This window comes from Mobula hypostoma, chromosome 21 (assembly GCF_963921235.1).
Source record: "Mobula hypostoma chromosome 21, sMobHyp1.1, whole genome shotgun sequence".
NCBI lineage: Eukaryota > Metazoa > Chordata > Chondrichthyes > Myliobatiformes > Myliobatidae > Mobula > Mobula hypostoma.
The window spans coordinates 25,791,973-25,813,486 of NC_086117.1; the positions used below are offsets into that span (position 1 = coordinate 25,791,973).

The 21,514-nt window shown below is 40.3% G+C and overlaps 1 protein-coding gene across 1 annotated transcript in view; it reads left to right on the forward strand.

Moving 5' to 3' along the window:
- The window catches only part of ptpa (protein phosphatase 2 phosphatase activator), a 59,059-nt gene that overhangs the window by 13,830 nt on the left and 23,715 nt on the right, over nucleotides 1–21,514 (forward strand). The window contains exons 2-8 of the mRNA XM_063073703.1: nucleotides 401–510; nucleotides 1,977–2,063; nucleotides 4,454–4,579; nucleotides 7,103–7,220; nucleotides 12,075–12,174; nucleotides 13,220–13,344; nucleotides 15,647–15,747. Of these exons, the coding sequence (XP_062929773.1) occupies nucleotides 401–510; nucleotides 1,977–2,063; nucleotides 4,454–4,579; nucleotides 7,103–7,220; nucleotides 12,075–12,174; nucleotides 13,220–13,344; nucleotides 15,647–15,747 (767 nt within the window). The remainder of the gene's footprint in view (nucleotides 1–400; nucleotides 511–1,976; nucleotides 2,064–4,453; nucleotides 4,580–7,102; nucleotides 7,221–12,074; nucleotides 12,175–13,219; nucleotides 13,345–15,646; nucleotides 15,748–21,514) is intronic.

Sequence of the window (21,514 nt, forward strand, 5' to 3'; positions counted from 1 at the left end):
GTTTTGCCTCCACAGATGCTGCTTGAGCCACGAAGTTCCTCAGGCAGTTTGACTCTTCCCCTGAAAAGAAACGTTGACCTTGAGTCCCATTCAGTAGCTGGATGGCATAATCCAAATTGACACTGGCAGTGCAGGCGTGAGAAAGCACTACAGTGTCAGGACTGTCTTTTCATTGGTGGAAGGTTACTCTTTTGAGATCCCATGGAACTCTGTCAAGTGAACAGAAATGAAAGGAGAAAGGGTCAGGCATTTTCCGGTGAATGATCATTTCTCACTCAATCATACATCCTTGTACGTGTATCATTAGTATGCCTACACACTGACTTAGGACATCCATAGTTGTAAAAAGTGCTATATAAAAGCAGGGTTTTTATAAAGGCTGTTGTGTGTATGTACGCAGGCTCATCTCCTGAAGAAGAGATGCGGATCTCATTCACCAATCACACCTTCATTGTACCAAAGAAAGAGATCAACATGTTCCCAGACATGGGCAAGTGGAAGCGTTCTCAGGTACTGGCTTGGGTAGGGTTTGCCGCAGTCTATTGTGAGTAGCTTGTTTGATCAGATCTTGCTATTAGAGTTGAGCTTCAGATTAATTGCAGTTCAAAATAATTGAACCTTCTCCCTTCTCACTGAAGCTCCTTGGAATAGAATATGTTAAGAGCAAGGTGTATAATCGTGCTCAACATTGTGAAGGCTTTTGATATTGCTTGTGATCTGGAGCACATCGATTAAACAGAGGCTGAAATAGACTCAACTTATTAGCTTTCAAAAGGATTTTGTATAAATACTTTGATAAAAGGTTGTAAGTCTGTTGGGAAGAAGCAGATTAGACTACAAGACCTTGAGGGATGGTCTTATGGTCGTAGGGATTAGGGATAACTGTTTGGCTAACTCTTTTAGAGCCATTGCAGGCATGATAGAAGTAAGGGTGACATTTTGTGCTGTATCATTTTATGATGGTATGTGGAATCATTTCACATTCATTTACTTGCAATTTATAGAGTGGTATATCAAAAATGAAAGGTGTTTCCTGCTGTACAGTACACTCCTTCAGGTCATCTGCTAGTTCAGTCATGACCCTGTATGCAGGCATACATGTTTTCTGTGTCGAGGATGTGAAGAGTGCTGTTTTTAACAAAGAGATTTCCTATCTCCCCATAGTTGCTGCAATGTACAGCAGTGACCAGTCAGTTAGATCGTGACTGATTACATACATTATTTTTTCAAAACTCATCTTGGTTCTGCAACCTTTAATCCTCTCATCCACAAAGCCTAGCAATCTTAGTTTTTAAAAGATCTTTTTATCCAAACTTTTTCTTTGAATTTTCCAAATTCCAGGCCCCCTTTGTGTTATGAAGTGCTTAATGATCACACTCCTGAAATGTTTACTTCTAACGTTAACTGTTAGACCGGGAGATCTAAGCCCTTGATCTAATGAAGGTGGAGATGCACTCAACATGGATGTCACTTCTTCTAAATCTGGAAGTGACTCTGAGAGGAGAGCACAGTTTCATATGTTTGGTGTCTTTACCCTGCTGACAGTAGAGGATGCAGATTTGGGATACGGTGGCAAGGAAACCCTGGAAGTTGCTTCATACGCATGGCACACTACAGTCGCAGTACTCCAGTGGAGGAAGAAATGGATGCTTAGTGGTGGTGGGAGGGTTGTCGTGTGGACCTCTGAGCCACTTTGAGATTCTCAAGTTCTGCTGTAATTGCACTTCTTTAAGCAAGTGCAGAAAATTCCATCAGAGTGAGGGAGGACTATTGATTTGTACTCCAGGGAGCGCGAAGCACAGAATCAAATATCGCTGTGATGATTGTACGCTCTAGTATCAATTGTTTGGCGACAGTAAAGTAAAGGATTTTATTTTAATTCATATACTTTAAAAAGTGCAAGTTATATTGTAAGATCGCTTAAAGGCTTGGTTTGCTCTACAATTAACCTTATCACCTTGTCTCACTCCCTTAAGGCTTATGCTGATTATATCGGGTTTGTTCTGACACTGAATGAAGGTGTGAAGGGGAAAAAGCTGATGTCTGACTATAAAACTTCCAAGGTAGGGAAGTCATGAGCTGAGTTCTTTAACTTTTGAAGCAGCTTCCTTCATTAATGTTATAAGATGCTTATATATGTTTTACACTGGGAGAATGTGGAGGGAAGTTCAAGAGTGAAATACAAGTTATTTGTATAGTATTTTTAAGGCATTTCTCAAAAATATGAAGCAAGGTTTCAGACCTAGATGAAATAACATATTGATAAAGAGTTGGACTGTTAGTGTGCTAAAGTTAGACAGAAATGAAAAGTTCCAAATATGGAGTTCCAAAGCTTTAAGTCGGTGACGTACAACCTGCATGGGCTGTCTTTTGACAGCTCTTCTCGTTTCAATTAAAAGTTTTCTTTTGATTAGATGGAGCTGAAGTGCAAAGGTTTAAGAGGCTTTTCATCATTCAGAGGAAATTTCCAAATGACTGACAAGACCCCTGGTCCCTCACAGATTCTCCATCAATACTGCTAACTACAGTTAACGTGTTATGATGGTATTGTAGTAACTAATTAGGACCATTGAATGATCTTGCAAAGCAAATTCAAATTTCCCCACAGTTACTGAAAAATTTGAATTCAAGTAATTAAGTAGAAAGCTTAGTAATCATAACACTCTTGGACTGTCTTAATCTGCCCAGTTTGGCCGATATGTGACCAAAGATACGATGATGTGATTGACCTGTACCTGCGTCCTCTGTTCCAGGATATTTGGCATGAACTACACATTTCAGTAGAACCAGCACTGTCCACATCCTGTGATTGAGTAACAAGTGGAAGTGGCAGGTCCAGTCTGTTGCTCTCATTCCTTGTGTCTTACCACTGTGCTGCTGAATCTCAGTGTACACTCTGTAGGAGATGGCAGACATCAGCCAGTGTTCCACCACATTACATTAAAAAGATTGGATTGAAACAGTTAATGTTTTGCAATATTACTTAAGGAAAACTAGGAGATCCCTAATATTTAGATACTAATTTGTCCGTTCGCTATGTGCCATCTGGCATGGTCTTTCCGTGACCATGATTGTTCTTGGCAAATTTTTCTACAGAAGTGGTTTTCTTGTGTCGCCTTCTGGGCAGCATTTTTCTTTACAAGGCAGGTGACCCAGCCGTTATCAATACTTCAGAAATTGTCTGCCTGGCGTCAGTGGTCGCATAACCAGGACTTGTGATATGCACCAGCTGCTTTTATGACCATCTACCACCTGCTCCATTGGCTTCACATGACCCTGATCAATGGGCTACGCATTGCCAAAGGGTGACCAGCAGGCTAGTGGAGGGAATGAGCACCTTGCGTCTCCTTTGGTAGAGACACATCTCCACCCCGCCACCCAGAAATTACATATGAGAGGGGGGAAAAGACTTGCATTTATCTATCATCTTTGATAACCTCAGGACATCTCAGTATGGTTTACAATCAACCAAGTACTTTTGAAGTGCAGTCACTTTAATATAGGAAAAGTCTACCAGTTTGCATAAAGAAAGTGCCTATCAATAAAGTATTGATAGTGTGGTTACTGCTGTGATATAGGAGAAAAACATGTGTCATTTTGTGCATGGAAAGCTATCAATTAAATACCTCCTGAAGTTTAGTCATTGATATATAGGAAAATTGCCTGCTCACTTGCACAGAGAAAACTACCACGAAGAGACAAGCAGTCTCTCCCAGAGATAAATGTTGATCAGGGTATTAGAGAAAAAAACTCCCTACTATTTTTCAGATTAGTTCATCCAGTCTTTCTTTTACGCCCTGTTGAGAATGTTGGCAGACTGTCAGTTTGTTACTTCATACAATGTTCTCTCTTCCACGATGTCAGCCCGGATCACCTGCTGAATCTCAGTAGTGGGACATATCCCACAACCTTCACAGTGGTGACTGGGTACGTGGTTCATGGGCATCAATCTTCTTCAATCGTAACTCTTGACAGGCTGATTTCGCCCACTCCATTTCCTTTCTAGTTATTGAGAGCAGGGTACAACCTGGAGACTACAATAGGCCTGTGCAGTCCAGTTCATGCTTTCAGAATTATCCAAAATAAAAAAAAAATCCAGCTCCGATGAGCCAATGTAAAGATGAGTAGCACTGAGGAGTTGCTTCACCATTTGGGTGCATCAGTTGGAAGTTTGTGCAGGTATATGTTGTGATTGTAAGTGATTCATTTGTTTTCAAAAATATTTATCACTGAGCCAGTATCACTTAAAAATGTATAATCCATTCAGTATCAGATTGATATTTGTGGGATCTTACTGTGTGTAGCTTAACTGTCATGATTGTCCTTGCACTAAAAAGTGGTCTTCATTGACCATGAAACACCTTAGGACAGTGAATGCTGCCAAGCCACTGGTTCTCTCTGTTCAGACAGTTGTAGGAACGGTTTCTATGACCCCATGTACTTTTATCTGCAGCCGGTGGAGAAGCTAATTGTGCTGCTAAACACACTGGACCGATGGATCGATGAGACCCCTCCCGTTGATCAGCCGTCCCGATTTGGTAACAAGGCATACCGCACTTGGTACAGCAAGCTCGAGAAGGTATGGTCTTACTCAAAGAACAACTTACAGACATGAGTTTTAAAAAGTGTCTCATCAATACGTTCTTAAGTGTGCTAATTTTAAAAGCAGAGGTGTCTTAATTTGTGAGTGGCAGGGAGGGGTACCAAAGGAGGGGTAAGGTGCTTCTTCCCTCCGCTAGCTTGCAGGTCACCTTTTGGGCAAGGTGTAGCACCTGCTCAGCTCCCCCACTCCCGAATCAGGGTCACTTGAAGCCACGGGAGCAGGTAGTGGATGGTTGTATGAGCACGTCACAAGTCCTGGTTATGCGACCACTGACGCCAGGCAGACAACCTCTGAATAGTATTGATAATGGCTGGGGTCACCCAAATTGTAAAGATGCTGTCCGGAAAAAGGCAATGGCAAACCACTTCTGTAGAAAAAAACTGCCAAAAATAATCGTGGCCATGATTGCCCATGTCATACGACACAGCACGTAATGAATGAACATTTGAGGTTGTAGCGGGAGGAGGAATAAACATTTTTGCTATGGGTTTAAATACAGGACAAGAAATTTCTGGTTGGTGTCAAGAGCATCTTTACAAAATAATGTGTGCTTTAATTGCATATTGGGCTTAAATAGAAACCATGAAAGATAATTCAGAAATGGTTGAATCCTGCAATGGTCAAGAACTATGTTAAAATTAACATAGCTAAAAGCTCACTTCAAAAAAAAGTGATGAGGCATGCTTTAAAAAACTCATGTCATTAAGTTGTAGTTGCTTAGATCATTATAGCAGATTGCCAAAGGATACAGGCAGACATGGATCAGTTTCAGATATGAGCGGAGAAAGGCAGATCGAGTTTAATCCATTCAAGTGTGAAGAGTTGCACTTTGGAAGGTCAAATGTAAAGGGGAAGTGTACAGTTAACGGCAGGACCTTTAACACTACTGAGCACGGAGGGACCTTGGGGTCCAGATCCGTAGCTCTCTGAAGGGAGCCACGCAAGTTGATAGTGTGATCAAGAGGGCATATGGCATCGTTGCCTTTATTGGTCAAGGCTTTTTGTTATTAGTCGGGAAGTTATGTCGCATCTTTATAAAAACTCTGGTTAGGCTGCATCTGGAGTACTGCATTCATTTCTGGTTACTCCATTAGAGGAAGGATGTGGAGGCTTTGGATAGGGTGCAGAGAAGTTCACCAGGATGCTGTCTGTATTAAGAAAAAGTATAGGGACAAGAGATTAGACAAACGGACTCTTTTCTCTGCAGCACTGGAAGCAGAGGGGAGACCTGATATAAGTTTATAAAGTTATGAGAGGCGTAGATGGAGAAGAAAGCCATTAATCTGTTTTCAAGAGTCCAAATGCCTAGTACCAGAGGGCGTGCATTTCAGGGGAGAGGGGAAAAGTTCAAAGGAGATGTGCAGGGTAAGTTTAAAAACGCGAACAACAGGAATTCTGCAGATGCTGGAAATTCAAGCAACACACATCAAAGTTGCTGGTCCTGACGAAGGGTCTCGGCCTGAAATGTCGACTGTACCTCTTCCTAGAGATGCTGCCTGGCCTGCTGCGTTCACCAGCAACTTTGATGTGTGGTGCAGGGTAAGTTTTTTTTTACTCAGGGTGGTGGGTGCCTGGAGTGCAGTGCCAGGGTTGGTAAAAGAGGTAGGTACAATAGAAAAACTTAAGAGGCTCTTAGATAGGCAGAGAAGAGGGATTTGGACGATGTGCAGGCAGAGGGGCTCAGTTTAATTAGGTTGCCACAATATCATGGGCTGAAGGGCCTGTTCCTATGCTATACTGTTCTTTGTTCTAATTTCTGTCAGAACTGCTACTCCAGTAATCATTCATTGGCATATGTTTCTGATAATGTATGTCCATCTCGGTGTATAAAACCATCCATCAGATTTCAACCAGTCTTTTGGCTTCTGTGTTACACAATTTCAACTTGGTTCCAATTCTGTGCTGAGAGTCAGCCTCAGAAATCCATGTAATTTCCACTCCTCTGGCTCTAGAAGAATAGTACTGGCATCTGGATTTTCAGGTGTATAGAGGGTAGAGTTTGTAACATGAAGTAGCCTGTTGATATTGATCTGGACCTACCTCTCGGTTTTTTTTACACTACCTTACTTTCCATTTTTCTATTTCTATTTATGATTTATAATTTAAATTTTTAATATTTACTAATTTTAAACTATTTTTAATATTTAATATTTGTAATCCAGGGAGTGTGAAGCGCAGGATCAGATATCGCTGTGATGATTGTACGTTCTAGTACCAATTGTTTGGCGACAATAAAGTATAAAGTATGTCTGGGATGATCTTCGGAAACTACAGCATGAAAGGTTGTTAGAAATGGATCCAGGACATTTGGTTCTGGTACCCTTTCTTCTAGTTATCCAAGAGAAGGAGACAGATCAGTGGTCACAAACTGGAATGAGACGCTGCAATGCCATGTTGTACATGAACTTGGTGGGTGCCCTTTGCTATCTAGGGTAGGGAAATCTGTTCAGGGCCACTCTTGAGTTTCCTGTGCTTGACTAAGTTAATTTATTGTTGCAGGAAGCTGAAAACCTGGTTTCCTCAGTGATTCCCAATGAGCTGCACGCTGCTGTCCCTGAGATTGCTGTGTATTTAAAGGAGTCTGTTGGTAATCCAACAAGAATAGACTATGGAACAGGTACCAATATCTACAAATACATCAGTATAGGATCTGGATACCTCAGTACTCCATTATTCATATCTTTAATCATGCAAGTTTATCGTCATATTAATGTTGGTTCACTGTTCCAGCCCGGAGAGTGAAGCAAATCCTGTGTGACACACATGGGAGTGTAATGTTGTTAAGAGTTACTAATTCTGGATAAGATGTTAAACTGGGGACCTGTCTGCTCTCAGTTGAATGTAAAAGATCAAGTGACCAATCTTTAAAATAAGATAAGGTCATGACCAATATTTAGACTTAAACCGCATCATTAGAACAGATTATCTAGTCATTTTCACATTGCTATTTAGAGAAACTTGCTGATAATGGATGCATTTAATTTTAAGTCAACCAATTTATGATGATAGTTCCTTCAATTAGTGTGTTCTTGGTTGTAAAGTGGTAAGAAACAGTGATTACTTTAGACTCTGTATGACTGCAACTCTTAAAACCATGCCCTGACTGCAGGCTCATTCATTCCTTTGCCTGGCTGTGGTTTGTGTTATCCAAGATTGACCACTAGATGGGAGTGTTTGTTAAGAAATTAAATTGCTATAATTTCACACACAAAAAAAAGATCAGGAGTTTAAGCTGTGCTGTTGCAAAGGCTGCTGATTTGCATTGTCGTTAATGAACATAATTTATAACCTATTTCAGTCAGACTTTTAATAATAGTGTCTTCCTTGATTCCTGCCTTGCATCCTTCTAATGTTTCCTAATTGTTGTCTAGTACATTTGTGAAGAATGGTAAGGGTTAATTACTCCTCCAGTTTGGCTTTCCAATCTGTAGTGATTTTTTTCCAGTCAGGGAATAAGGAATTGCACGTGTATCCTCCATCTACCTACCTCGAGCAAGCTTTCTTCTGCTTACTGATAGCAAATATTAAAACCCGGTTGGTTATTTCTAACAATAATTCTAAGGAGAGCTTGTTTTGGTGGGAAGTATAAAATGATTACCATAATCCTGGAGTCTTTATTCATGGACAGAGTTCAAATCCCCCACTTTGCTGGTTGAAATTTTTAATTTAGTTAATAACCTGGAGAAAAGAGCTATTATTTTATTTCATATATGTTTTATTTCTTTACTGATACGGTGTGGAGTGGGCCCTTCTGGCTTTTCAATCCTAATTAGCCCTAACGTAATCACAGGACAACTTATAATGACCAATTACCCTAGCCGGTACATCTTTGGACCTCGAGAGGAAACCGGGTGGAAGGTGTACCGGAGAACCCGGAGAAAACCCATGTGCTCCATGGGGAGGACATACAGTGACTCGTTACAGAACAGCGCTGGAATTGAACTCCGGAACACCAGGAGCTACAATAGTGTTGCTCTTGCCGCTGTGCTACCATGGTGACCCATCATTTATGGTATGGAATTGGACTTAAGAACATGTGATTCATTAATTAACTTAAAGAAGGGACCTGCATTCCAGTCTGTTTGTGACTCCCATTATACAGCAAAGGGTTTGACTCTTCTTTGCCCTCTAAAATGACCTAGCAAGCTACTTGTTTGAGGTCCACTCAGTTTGAGCAAAAATGCACTAGCCTTAACAATGATATTGACTTCCCGTGGTGGGGAGGAGGAGAAGTTATACCAATTATTTTCAGAAGAAAGCACAATAGGGTGCTCACTGACTTTTAACTTCGTCACCCAGAAAGTTCCTGAGAGTTATAGGCCAGAAAGATCCCAGACTTGATTCTAGTTGATTCCAGTGCTCCTGAAGTTCAGGATCCTGTCATTGGCTAGTCCAGGTGTCAATCAGAAGTCAAAGCCCAATGGCCAAAACCTGGAGACAGGAGACCTGTCCTATAGCTGGAAGACTATCTGTGTATGTGGGTGGGTGAGGTGGAGGAACAGGGCTTGCTTTGCTGTTGCTGTTTTGTTGCTTGTGTTCTGTGCTGTTCTGCCAAACATTGTACGCATTCTATGTTGGCGCTGGACTGTGTGGCGACAATTGCAGACTCACTGCCCCCTGCACACCTCTAGGCGTGTTAGTATCACAAACGGTGCTTGTCACTGTATGTTTCAATGTACATGTGATAAATAAAACTGAATCTGAATATTTAGTCAGGACGAAGAGGAAATTCAACCAGAATTTGGAACGTTGTGGAACATTTGGAACTTGTGGAACGTGCTTTTGGGCACGTTGATCCTGTTCAAGTTGATGATGGAACATGACTGTGATGGCACTATGTTAGATCAACCTGCTGTCACTCAGTCGCCTATGCTCAGAATAACCACTGATAAGGAGGTATCGGAGGATGGCTGGTGTCGGCAAACCTAATCCCATACAGTCCATGCTTTCAGTTCTTCCTTGTGCTCATTTCAGCAGTGAAATGCTGTAACTCTGGATGTTGGTTGCAGTAAAGGAGCAGTTGCTGCTCTAAGCAACTTCCTGGGTGATGCTAACAAATAAAAACTATTTAGAAATGTGTTTCACTTCTTATTCCCCCTCGCAATGCTCAGTAATTACCAATGTTACCCAATTCACTTCTTAATATTAAATAGAAGTAAGAGGTACAACTCTTCTGAAAGCATTTCTCAGCCAGCTACGTAACTTCTTGAATCTATTTGCTGATGTAATGTAAGAAAAATTGCTACAATTTTGCACAAAACCAAATGATAATGATTAGATGATCTGTTTTAGTATTTGTTGATGGATATAAACTGGCCAAGACACCAGGGAAATCACGCCTGCTCATTTTCCATTACTGTTCATGAGATCACTTTATGTCCACCTGAAATGACAGATGGTCCCTTGCTTTAATCTCGCCTTCTCTGACGGTATAGAATTCCCCCATTAGTGCTCTTAGTGTAATAGTCTGGATTATGAGCTCAGTGTCTTGGGCTTCAAACCCACAGCCTTAAAGATGAAACTGCTGCACCAACTTGGCTATGGCAGCATGAAGCTTGTGCACAATCATCAGGTGGGGAGATAGAGAAGAAACCTGTGTCATATCTTCAGAGTAGTTGGATACTGTGAGGAATTTTCTGAATGGATGAGTTAATATGGGTTGAATGCGCTCTCTTACATTCATAGCTTTTATTTCAAACAATTCTTTGGATATGAGTTCCTAGAGCACATTACCATGTATGTGATAATGTGACTCTTGTCATTGAAAAAATTGTAAAGAGCTGGTGTTGATAATGCCTTTAGGAAAGTGCACTGGGTAAGATGCGGAGTTCAATGAGTGAGATAGCTGGATTCATGCGGACACTAAAAGAGCAGCAAATACTGTGTAGGATTGGAGATTATTTTATTTCTGAACTCTTCTTTTGGAAGTTGGGCAATGATAGCAAAGTCAGTATTTATAACTTTTCTCATCATTGAAAAGACATGTCCTGAGAAAGCAATTTCATACTGTCATAGAGGGTATGCAGTGAAAATGGTAGAGATTTCAATATTGGAAAGTGCTGTCAAAGTTTTGAGGTTCTCACAGAATTTCAAAACACAGAAGGCATTTGTTCATCTAGCCCGAGTTTTTTTTTAGAAAGTTGTCTTGCCCTTCACTGTTGTAGAGTTGTTCCTTTTCATGTATATATCAAATCCCTAATGAAAGTTAATTATGTATCTGCTTCCATTTGCTTTTTAGACAGTGAATTCCACTTTATAATAACAAAAAAGATCTTCATCTTTTTGACAATCTATATTTTCTGATTACAAATCCTCCTGCCAGTAGACTATTTCTTTCCACTATCAAAATTTCCTCATTATGAATAATCCTGTGAATAAATATTTAAATTTCTCATCTTTCCTTGTGTATTTTCATCCCGTTTCAACTAATAATGATTATTCAGTTTGGTTTCTTGAAATGTAAGCTGGAGCAAAATCAATTCAAGGGTTTGATCTGTGCCATGCACTGACAGGCCACTGCTAGTTGAAGCACCACTAGAATCTAGTTGCTGCTACCGTCCACTCTCCCTGGGTGGCCAGGGAGCAGGGTGTAGTAGGGAGAGGGCCCAGTAGTATTCATGAGCTTTCTGTAACCACTAGGCACTAAGATTGAACCTATTGATTCCAGTAATGAAAACCAGCTTTAGCTTTGTTTTTTTTAAATTTAAGATTTCTTTATTTGCTTTGCTCCTTCTTTATAAAATGTAAATTAGGAGAATAAGGTGAATGCTTGCAAGCATTTTTCCCCTCAAGTTGGGCGAGAAGAGAACTAGGGGTCATAGGTTTAGGTTGAAGGTGAAATTTTCAACGGGAACTTCTTTTCTTGGAGAGTGATGCGAATGTGGAACAAGCTGCTAGCAGAAGTGGTAGGTGTGAGTTCAATTGTAATATTTAAGAGAAGTTTGCAAAGGTACGTGTATGAGGAAGTATGGAGTGCAGGTGCAGGTAGGCGGGACGAGGCAGAACACTGGGCTGGCCTGGACTAGAGGGGCTGAAGGTCCCACTTCTGTGCTTTAGTGCTCTGTCACTCTCAAAAGAGTGATGTGTACATATAAATCTGTTTTTCTGTTTTATAATTAATTAGAAAGGCTCATTATAATATTTGTGGACAGTGTACCTCAAATACTGAAATTTCTCAGGCATCACCATCTGCTATTGGGAGACTATAAGAAACTTGTCCATTTTATTCTTCCCAGTTGGGGAAGTATCTGGGCTTCACTCTGTGAATTCAGGGAATGAACCCATCAAACTTTACTTTCAACAATTGTGGGACAACTCCTTTTAACACTACGTTGGGGAATTCGTAAGGGATCGATAGAAAAAAATGACATTCCACCCAGGGTACCTGCCGATATATTTTTCTTTCCTCCTTTAACCTCGAATATCACGAGGCTATGATCTTTGACTTGTTCTGTCTCTCCATCGGACACAGGTCACGAGGCTGCATTTGCTGCGTTCCTCTGCTGTCTTTGTAAAATTGGAGTTCTGAAAGTGGATGATCAGCTTGCCATTGTATTTTATGTATTTGATAGGTAAGTTCAGTTATGCATTTATGAATGCAGTACGGTCTTTAAAGTGTACGTGGAAATGCATGGTGCTTTTGGTTTGAATCCACTACTGGCTGATGAGGAAAATCTCTTCACTCCCCTGAGTGCATCAACGACGTGGATTTGTATAACATCCTTAACACTGTAAGACATTTCATGGGGCTTCACAGGAATGAAAAATTAAACAAAGTATAGATACAAAGCAAGGTGACGAAGACGTTGAAAGAGGGGAGCCATGTGGTTTACCGGTAGAAAGATAATCTGATCGGTGAATACTGTATATTAACTATAGTTTATAATGACCTGGGCATTTTGGTAGGTGGATTATGGTGACCACATTATCCTTGGAAAGTAACTGTTGAAGTGGGGAAAGAGCACAAAGTGATTTGGAGATGCCAATCATTGAATGCAACATTACAGGTCAAAAGAAGCCATTGGGAAAGTAAGACACTGGTGTTTGGTTTGGAAGAGTCTGATTGAAATGCTGAGAAGTTTGTTAAGCATTTATAAAGTCTTGGTTACATCTCCAGCAAATCCAATCTATACAGCAAGTAGCATAAAATCTCTGGAAAAATTGCAGCGATGATGTTGCAAGAACTGAAGACTTAAACTTTTAGTAAAGCTTGAATAAGGCCAGTCTTTTTTCTGTAGAGAGGAAAATAAAAATAACCTAATAGGGTTAAATGTATGAACTATTTTTGAGAGGAGAAATCTAAAAGAAATACTTCGTCTTGAGGGTTTTCTAAAATTGTGAGGCCATAGTACAAGTTAATTACAAATAATTTGAATATGGAATTCGGGTGAAGAGTCTTTATCCAGAGTGTAATATGAAAGTGGAACATGCTGCCACAGGGAATTTTTGAGACAGACGGCGTAGACGCATTGAATGGTTAAGCTAGCGGAGAAAAACAAAATGGTAAGAAATAGTGACAGAGCTTGATCATGTATGAGTGAGAGACAGCAGTGGTAAAATTGCAAAATATCCAAAGTAAAACCAACAAACCAAGTTTTTGTCGTCTTTAAAACACAGGTATCTACAGGTCATGCGAAAGCTGCAGAAAACGTATCGAATGGAGCCAGCAGGTAGCCAGGGGGTCTGGGGCCTTGACGACTTCCAGTTCCTTCCCTTTATTTGGGGCAGTTCCCAACTAATAGGTAAAGTATATCACCTGTTTTTCTCTCCCCTCTTTACCCTATTTCCCTAAACCCTACTTGCATTCACACCCCAATTTCCAACAGGGTTGGATCACTGTATTATCCTGTATTTACCCAGTTGTATAATTTGGAGTATTTTCAATTCTGGGCACAGCACCAGTAGAAAGCTCTATTATGCTAGGTGAAAGTACAAAGTAGATTCATTGGTGCAAACGTGTGTAAAGATCTCAGGCACATATCAATAGCTAGGGTGCCGAGGATTTTGCACAGTACTGTACTTGTCAATGTGGAGCGAGAGTGAGTTTGTTAATCTGGTGGGAGCAAAAGATGTAGGGAATGGCGAGGGTGGAGCGCTACAGGAGGGGTATGAGACAGGTGCCAGAGAAGGAGTGCTAGGTGCGGGAGGGGTAGTGGTGTGGGTGCAGACACATCGAGCCCTGAGCCATCAGACAAAGTGCTGTGATTCCAAGCAATTGGTTTATTGAGCATTACAGAATGTCTCTGTGGTGCTTCCTGTTCCCTCCCCTCTCCCTTCCCCCTTTCCCAACCATGATTCCCCTCTCCCTGCCCCCTTCCCACTCTCAGTCCACATTAGAGACCCGTATCAGAATCAGACTTATCATCACTCACATATGTCATGAAATTAGTTTTTTTTATGGTAGTAGTACAGTGCAATACATAAAATTACTAAAGTACTGTGCAAAAGTCTTCAGCTTCGTAGCTATGTCTGTGTGTGTATGTTACTAATGACTTTTGCACCCTACTGTATATATTGACTACAAGGAGGAATTGCATATTTTTGAATTCTTTGAGTATATAAGCATGAGGGATGGTCCATCTGAGGTTTTCAAGATCATTTAAAAATGTTTGGAGTAGAAATGAGTTCTTGTGGTGGGTGAGTCAGGAAAAAGGGGGCAGTACTGTACTGTTAAATGTTACTGTCAGTGGGGTTTTATTTCACACACAAGATAATGTAAATCCAGCATTCATACTCAGAAAAGCTGTTGTGGGGTTTCTTTTTGGGTCAAATGGAAATTTCAGTGCTGAGATTGATAGATTTTTGTCATTGGGAGTTACGAAACCAAGGCAGTTACGCTGCAGAGAGGGAGTGATCTAACTGAACAGCGGAATGGATTTAGTGGGCTGAAGGGCTGACTCACCACATGCACAATGATAGGAGCCAAGATTGGCAGGCGACCATGAATCCACAACTTAGTTCACACGTTAACACAGTCTATTATAAATTTCCACCTCTAACTTTAACTTAATTTTGGGCAAAGGGAATTTTTGAGCACAGTCCTTGTGCAAGAAATTTGTTTCCTCATATGTGACCTTTCCCGTTGGGCTTGCGCTGCCACCAACCTCTCCTAATCACTGATGTTAGCACATGTGGCTTCTGCTCCTTGTCCAACAACATAGGGCAAGCATGCATCCTTCCGTTACATATAGAAAGAGTAGAGAAGTTGGATTTTTTTTTAGGGGTCAAGAAAGAAAAGGAGAAAAGTAACAGATCTTCAAAATTATGTTTATAGAATACATATTTCATTTGACAGCAGCACCATTAACATGGATGTAAAGTGATTAAGTTGGTAACCGAAAGGGAAATGAGCAGAATTTCCTTTCTAGTACAGCAGGCTGTTGTGTTGTTAAATGCTTTGCCTGAAAGGGGTTGGGAGAATACTGTCTGTGGGGCGTTGAGTAGAGGGGGTGAAAACAGATTCAAAAATAACCTTTTAAGTAAGGAATTTGGACCCTTAATGCTATGAATTCTAATGATACGTGAAGTAAACTTGAATAGGAAAAATGTATAGCAGCTTCAGGAAATCATGACACATTAGGTCTAATTGGGAAGCCCTTTACAAAGCAGCAGCTCAGGCACAAAGGCTTGACTGACCTTCTGAATGACTTACTACGAAATGAGAACACCAAGAATGTTCAACATGTACATTAAAACAGAAGATACTGCTAATACTCAGCAAGATTGGCGGTATATGTATATGAGAAGGAACTCACATATGGGGCTTATGAACTTCCTTTAGAATTAGAAAAGTTTGTGCATGTAGCAGATTTGTCTTTGGAAAGGAAGGAGTGGGAGGGAAGAATGGGGCAGATTAGTGATGGAGTGAAATGCAGGATAGATTAAATGACTCAAAGAATGATGGTAGAAGCAAAAAGAGGGTGGTAATGGGATAACTGAAGAAATATGGATCTTGTGAAATTACAGATTGAAAGTTGGGCTGGGGGGAATCATTCTTAACTTTATTTCAGGGCTACATTTGAATTGCTTTCATATATATTTCAGATCACCCGACTCTGGCACCACACCATTTTGTGGATGAGAAAGCAGTGAATGAACACCATAAGGAATACATGTTTTTGGAGTGCGTCAGGTTTATTAATGAGGTGAGAAGTCAAAACCCTGTGATCAGTTTGTTCCAAGTCTCAGAGGGAGAGGGGAGCCTAATGTTGGTCTGTGACCACAACCTCAACAGTCACATTAAAAGAAATGGACAGCAACTGCACATGTGCCTTCTCAAGGTATTTCATACGTGCAACCTAACATACCTCACCCACAACAGGCCATAACCTAATCGCTATTGAGCAGGAAGGCCCTACTTCTCAAAGCTCAATACCAGTAGAAGAATGAAGTCTGTAAATCCTGTGCTCACCAGCTGTCTGATCTTTGAATAGAGGACTGATCATCGGTGTTCTGGGCAATATTTAACTTTTAACACTTCACTAAAATAAATCAGTATTTAATTGTCATATTGCTGTTGTGGAACACGGTTGTACAAAAATTAGTTGCCACTTTTTTTTTACAACAGTGATCACACTTCCAAATTATTTGATACGTAATCCAGATTAGCACTCTGGTGCAATACTGAGAGGGATGTGGATTTCCAGATGGGATGTTAAACCAGAGCCTATACCTTTTACTCAAATGAACCTAAAAGATCTCAGCTGAAACTTTGAAGAAGAGCAAGAGAGTTATCTTGTGATTTGCCTCAGTCTTCATCCCTTTATCTGTACACCAGATTAGTTGTTCATAATCACAGATCTATTTGTAGAGATTTTAAGGCTTCTTCACGATCCAATAGTTGCACTGTTCTTTTTGTTGGTCTGGAAATAGACCCGTTTATCTTCTAAATTGAAATCAGTAAAGTTGTGTTATTTCCCCAAACCTGTTTTCCATTTTCTGCAGTCATTCTTCCCTCACTAATGACAGTTTCCAGCTAAAAGTGACGTTTAATACAGAATAGTTGATGGCTCTTCGGTCTTCCACACCATGCATTCTCGATGTTCAGTATGCCAGTAACTGTACTATCTGCCAGCACCATGAGAATGGCTTTCAGTTCACATGGGAATCATCCAGAGCCTAATATCTCATTTATTATCACAACTAATTTGCTTTGTTGGGCCGCTGCCCTGGGACTTTGCTTGTGTTCTACTACAAAACACCATAGGAAGGATGAATCTTGAACTTTACTGCTAACTTAAAATGCTAACATTGCCAGTGGGATCCAGCACAGAATTCAACTTGCAAGTGTCCCTTTGGACAATTGCTCTAATACGTGTTTTTTTTTGCTCATTGTGACCTGTGGAGGAATATTTTGATCAAGATGTACAATGCAATTGTCATCCTCACGTTCCTCACTGGAAGCAAGACCAGGGTGAGCTTCTGACAAAACCTTGAATCTGTTAGATATTGCCAACGATACTTCAGGAAGATGCTTCACATCAATAGGAAGATTGTTACACTGAAAGCAATGTCAACATTCCCGAGGCTGATTTGCCAAAACTCTGCCAGATCAGGCTTTGTGTGTGGATGTCTGATTTTTGTCTCCTCTACATCCTGCTCAGCCTTGGTCAGAGATTTTGCTGAGGTCAGAGGTGATGCTGCAAAGATGTAATGAAAGTGTATCGCAAGCAAACAGGTAGGCTTAACCAGACAGGTGCAGCAAATCAGCAAGGCCTCAGTGATGTCACCTTCCCCCTCAGACAAATGCGCTTCGACAAGCTCTCTGCTCTCAAAAAGAAAGCAAGATGAAAGGTAGAGAACCTCTGCCATAAACACAATCAGTCCCTGAGCCAATTACAGCAAACATCTTGGATCATGACACAATATAGTGGTACAGAAACATTCTATAATGCACTGCGGGCCCTGTGTCTTCAGAGCACTCCAAAATTAGATGAGATACAGTAAAACACACCAGACGCAAATTGCTATTTACTTGTGGATGGACGTGAGCTTGAGTATGAAGCTTAAATTGAAACCTGTGCTGTGTTTAGTTCTCTGTTGAAATGATACTGTTAATAATGATCACTTTGTGAGTGGTTACTTAAAGTGTTACACTGTGTTGCTGTGAGACTGTAACGTCAAACTGACTTTGCATCTCTCATCCTGACTGTTGGGTGTTCTATTTGCAATTTTAGATCTTGCTGTTTATAATCGATTAGTGAATAGTAGTTCTTTGGTCACACCTTTCTATTTTGTAGTACATAATGTTTCTGCAGTTTCTAGAATAATGTTGGAAACCACTTTTAAAAAAAAATAATACTTTTTATAAGATTTGTACTTTTTACAAATTCCATGTATTTTTCACATGATGTGGTGATTCATCCCCACTCACTGGCAGAAAGCGGTATAGCAGCTAAACTAACGGTTTATCACTTTTACATCACATGGGTAATGTGCTATTACTTAGCCAATGAAAAATGAGAATTGTTTTAATTATATAGTCTATTAACTTGTTTATCTAAGGAATTTCTTGTGTGTAAAAGTGATGAATTTTTCAGATGCGCCTTTTTTGTTCTATTCTTTCGTCTTTACATTCACCTCTCAACATCATTTCTCAGCTTTTTATTTAGTTTGCTTCGTATTTGTATGTTTGTTGGTACTCTAAAATAAACTATCATTAGAATTAAGACTGCTCACCATTTTTGACTCCCAGAAGGACCCTAAGGATCTCAAAATAGACAGAGAGCCAACAATATCAAAGAAAAATTACAGCAAGAAGGAAGTCTTTTGGCCCATTTGTATATTTACACTGGCTTTCTACCAGGAGAACTCACCAGTTCCACCCACACACTTCTAGCCTTGCAAATTTTTCTTCACCATTGAACTCCCTCTTGAAAGTTACAATGGAACCTGTTTGTGTCACATTAGTGAGTGGTGCATCCCAGATCCCTTCTCAGTTGATAAACTTCCGATTTCTCCTCAGCCTTCTCTTTAAAGGAACAGTCCCAGCCTCTAATCTATCCTAAAGTAGACCCTCGTCCCAAGAACGATTCTAATAAATCTCTTCTGAGCCCTCTCTAATGCCTTTCTTGATCTTCCTGTGTTGTGGTGACACTTATTGGTACATTTTTGTTGAGATTCAGCATGACTTCCCTGCTTTTATACTCTGCCTCAGTTAATAAAATCTAGATCACCCCTGGAGAACACCATTATTCACCTTCCTCTAGTCTAGCAAAACATCCATTCACCGCAGTCCTCTGTTCTCTGTTACTTATGGCATAGAAAAGACATTGATAGCATAAATGTGAAGTTAGGTGTGGTTCAACTTTGTTGATAAGTTTGTGATGTAGCACCTTAATCAAAAGCCTTCTGGAAATCCATGTACACCCCCATTTGTTGTATTATCCTCAACATCTGTCCGTTATGTCACCAAAAATTCTATCACATTGAGTGAATACAATTTACCTTTAACAAACCTATGCTGGATTTTCCTCCAGATGACTATTAATCATGTCCTGGGTCAATGTTTCTAAATGCATTCCTACGACTAAGGTTCAACTGATTGACCAGTGGTTGTTGGGTTTATCTTTGCTCCCTTTTTCTGAACAGAGGAAATAACATTCCAGTCATGGAATATGGAATAGAAAACAGAATAGGAACAGGGCCTTCAGCAACACCCCCCCCCATGTTTGTGTCAAACACAGTGCCAAACTAAACTAAATCCTACAGCCTGCACGCGGTCTGCGTACCTCTGTTCCCTGCCTGAACCAGGAACTGTGACTGTCTTAATGCCTTTTAAATATTACTGTCATACCTGCTAGATTCAGTATTCTGGGCTGGAGCCCATTATGCCCCAGGGACTCCTCCACCTTAATGATCTTTGAGTCACCCAACACCACACCCTCCTTAATATCAACGTACTACTATGTTGATAATATTTAATCTCAACATTATCCATGTCCTTCTCCCTTGAGTTGTCATGTACCAGCTGATAAGCAAAAACGCATTTATCGATTGTGGTCAGGATGCATCCTATCCAGTCCTGGTGTCTTACCTGCATTAAGTTCAGACACCTTTCCTAATTCATCTATGGTATAATTTTTAATCTAGTGCCATGGCTGTCTTCCTTTTTTTTTACTTTGAAAGAACCCTCTTCCCTGGTGAAACCGGATGCTAAGTACTCATTTCATATGTTTACACACCCTTGCACATCACTGTACGTGTTCCCTTAACAGGCATTACTCCTCCATCCACTACTTTTGCTATCTGTATGCTTGAATACTCCTGGATTCCACTAATGAGGCAGCAGACCTTTCCTGACACATTTTCTTGTTCTAGTTTTCACATCCTTTTTTTTAAGCTAGTATTTACGACCCAACACTGCCATAAACAGCTTGATTTTTTTTCTTTAACATGGAACTTACTGTGCGATGCTCAGTGAAGGTTTACAGAATCAAGTTCCAGTTTCTCACCAACTTCGAGGAGAGTGTTTTCTTCTGAATTCTGTACTAGCTTTATGTGACTATCTTATTTTAGTAACTGTAATTTTCCCCACTAGTGGATTCATGGGATTCATGATCTTCACCTCTACTCAATCAGATCCCATTGCAATTTTAAGGCCTTTTACAATTTTAACCTGCTTCAATACAACCTCTTTGTCCTCCCCTAGAGAAAAGAACTCCACCTTTACATAAATTTGAGGACTATTTTCTGAGTTTGCAGTTCTTTTGGTGATTGGCTAAGGTAGTTGCATAATAATTACCAACAGCTTTGTAGTGAAAGTCAAAGACATATTTTGCTCTCTCCATCTCGGTGATAGAGGTCTGCAGTATTCCTTCTAGCACTCACCATGGCTATTTGTACAGGTGTAAGATGATGCAAGTTGGAGAGAGTAAATGAGAGAATGTAGGCCTAGAAACTGAATGAATTGTCCATTTTGCATATAAAATCAGTTTTGCACATGTTAGGTTTTTGCCAATATTAACTTCCAAATCAATTTGTGACTGACAGGGAATCGTCCCGTGCGTTTCTGGGTACAAGTTAGCTTGGCGTGTCTAAATTCTCAGTACTGGGCCTATCCAATGATTTTATGCACAATTTGTGCATTGACCAACACTTGTGTTGGTCACAGTGAAACACAAGGAGCCAGTGTCAGAAGAGAGATGCAAATTAGAAAATGCTAACTGAGGTATTTTGTTTGTTCCCAATCCTGTCAAACTTATTTTTCTATGCACCACTGTTGCTTACAAACACTACTGGCAAAAATGGCGGGACTTTTACATTATGCATCTCACTGCAAGACGCTATGATGAGTGGTGCTTTGATGACCTGGTACTTGGGCTTACCTGAGACCCAGGTGTTCACTGGGTCAGTCTGTATTTTTACCCAGGTGTTCACTGGGTCAGTCTGTATTTTTACCCAGGTGTTCACTGGGTCAGTCTGTATTTTTACCCGGGTGTTTACTGGGTCAGTCCTCCCCACTTCTTTCCTCTCACCTCTGTGAAAGCTTTTCAGGTTGCTTTACTGTGGCTCCCATGAAAACATCAAGGCCTGACTTGTTTGCCAGCAGTGAACGTGGTACTGATGCAGCACACGAAACCTCTGCAGGTGGCTGATGTCAGGAAATGGGCAGATAAAAATTTTCCACGTGATTCAGGGTTAACACCAACTAGTGATTTTTCTTAAAATTGAGTTTTTTCATGAATTTTCCCTTTTTTGTATAACATTGTATTTGTTGCTAGAGCCATAGGGGCACCCTTTCAGTACACAAGTAATAGTGGACTCCAATTTCTTTTTTTATTTTATTCTGTTTTTATTTGGATAAGGTATTTGAAAGTATTATACAAACTTTTTTTACATGTATAACCTTTTCCATTTTTTATATATGTATAGATCTACAAACCCCATTTCCAGAAAAGTTGGGATATTTTC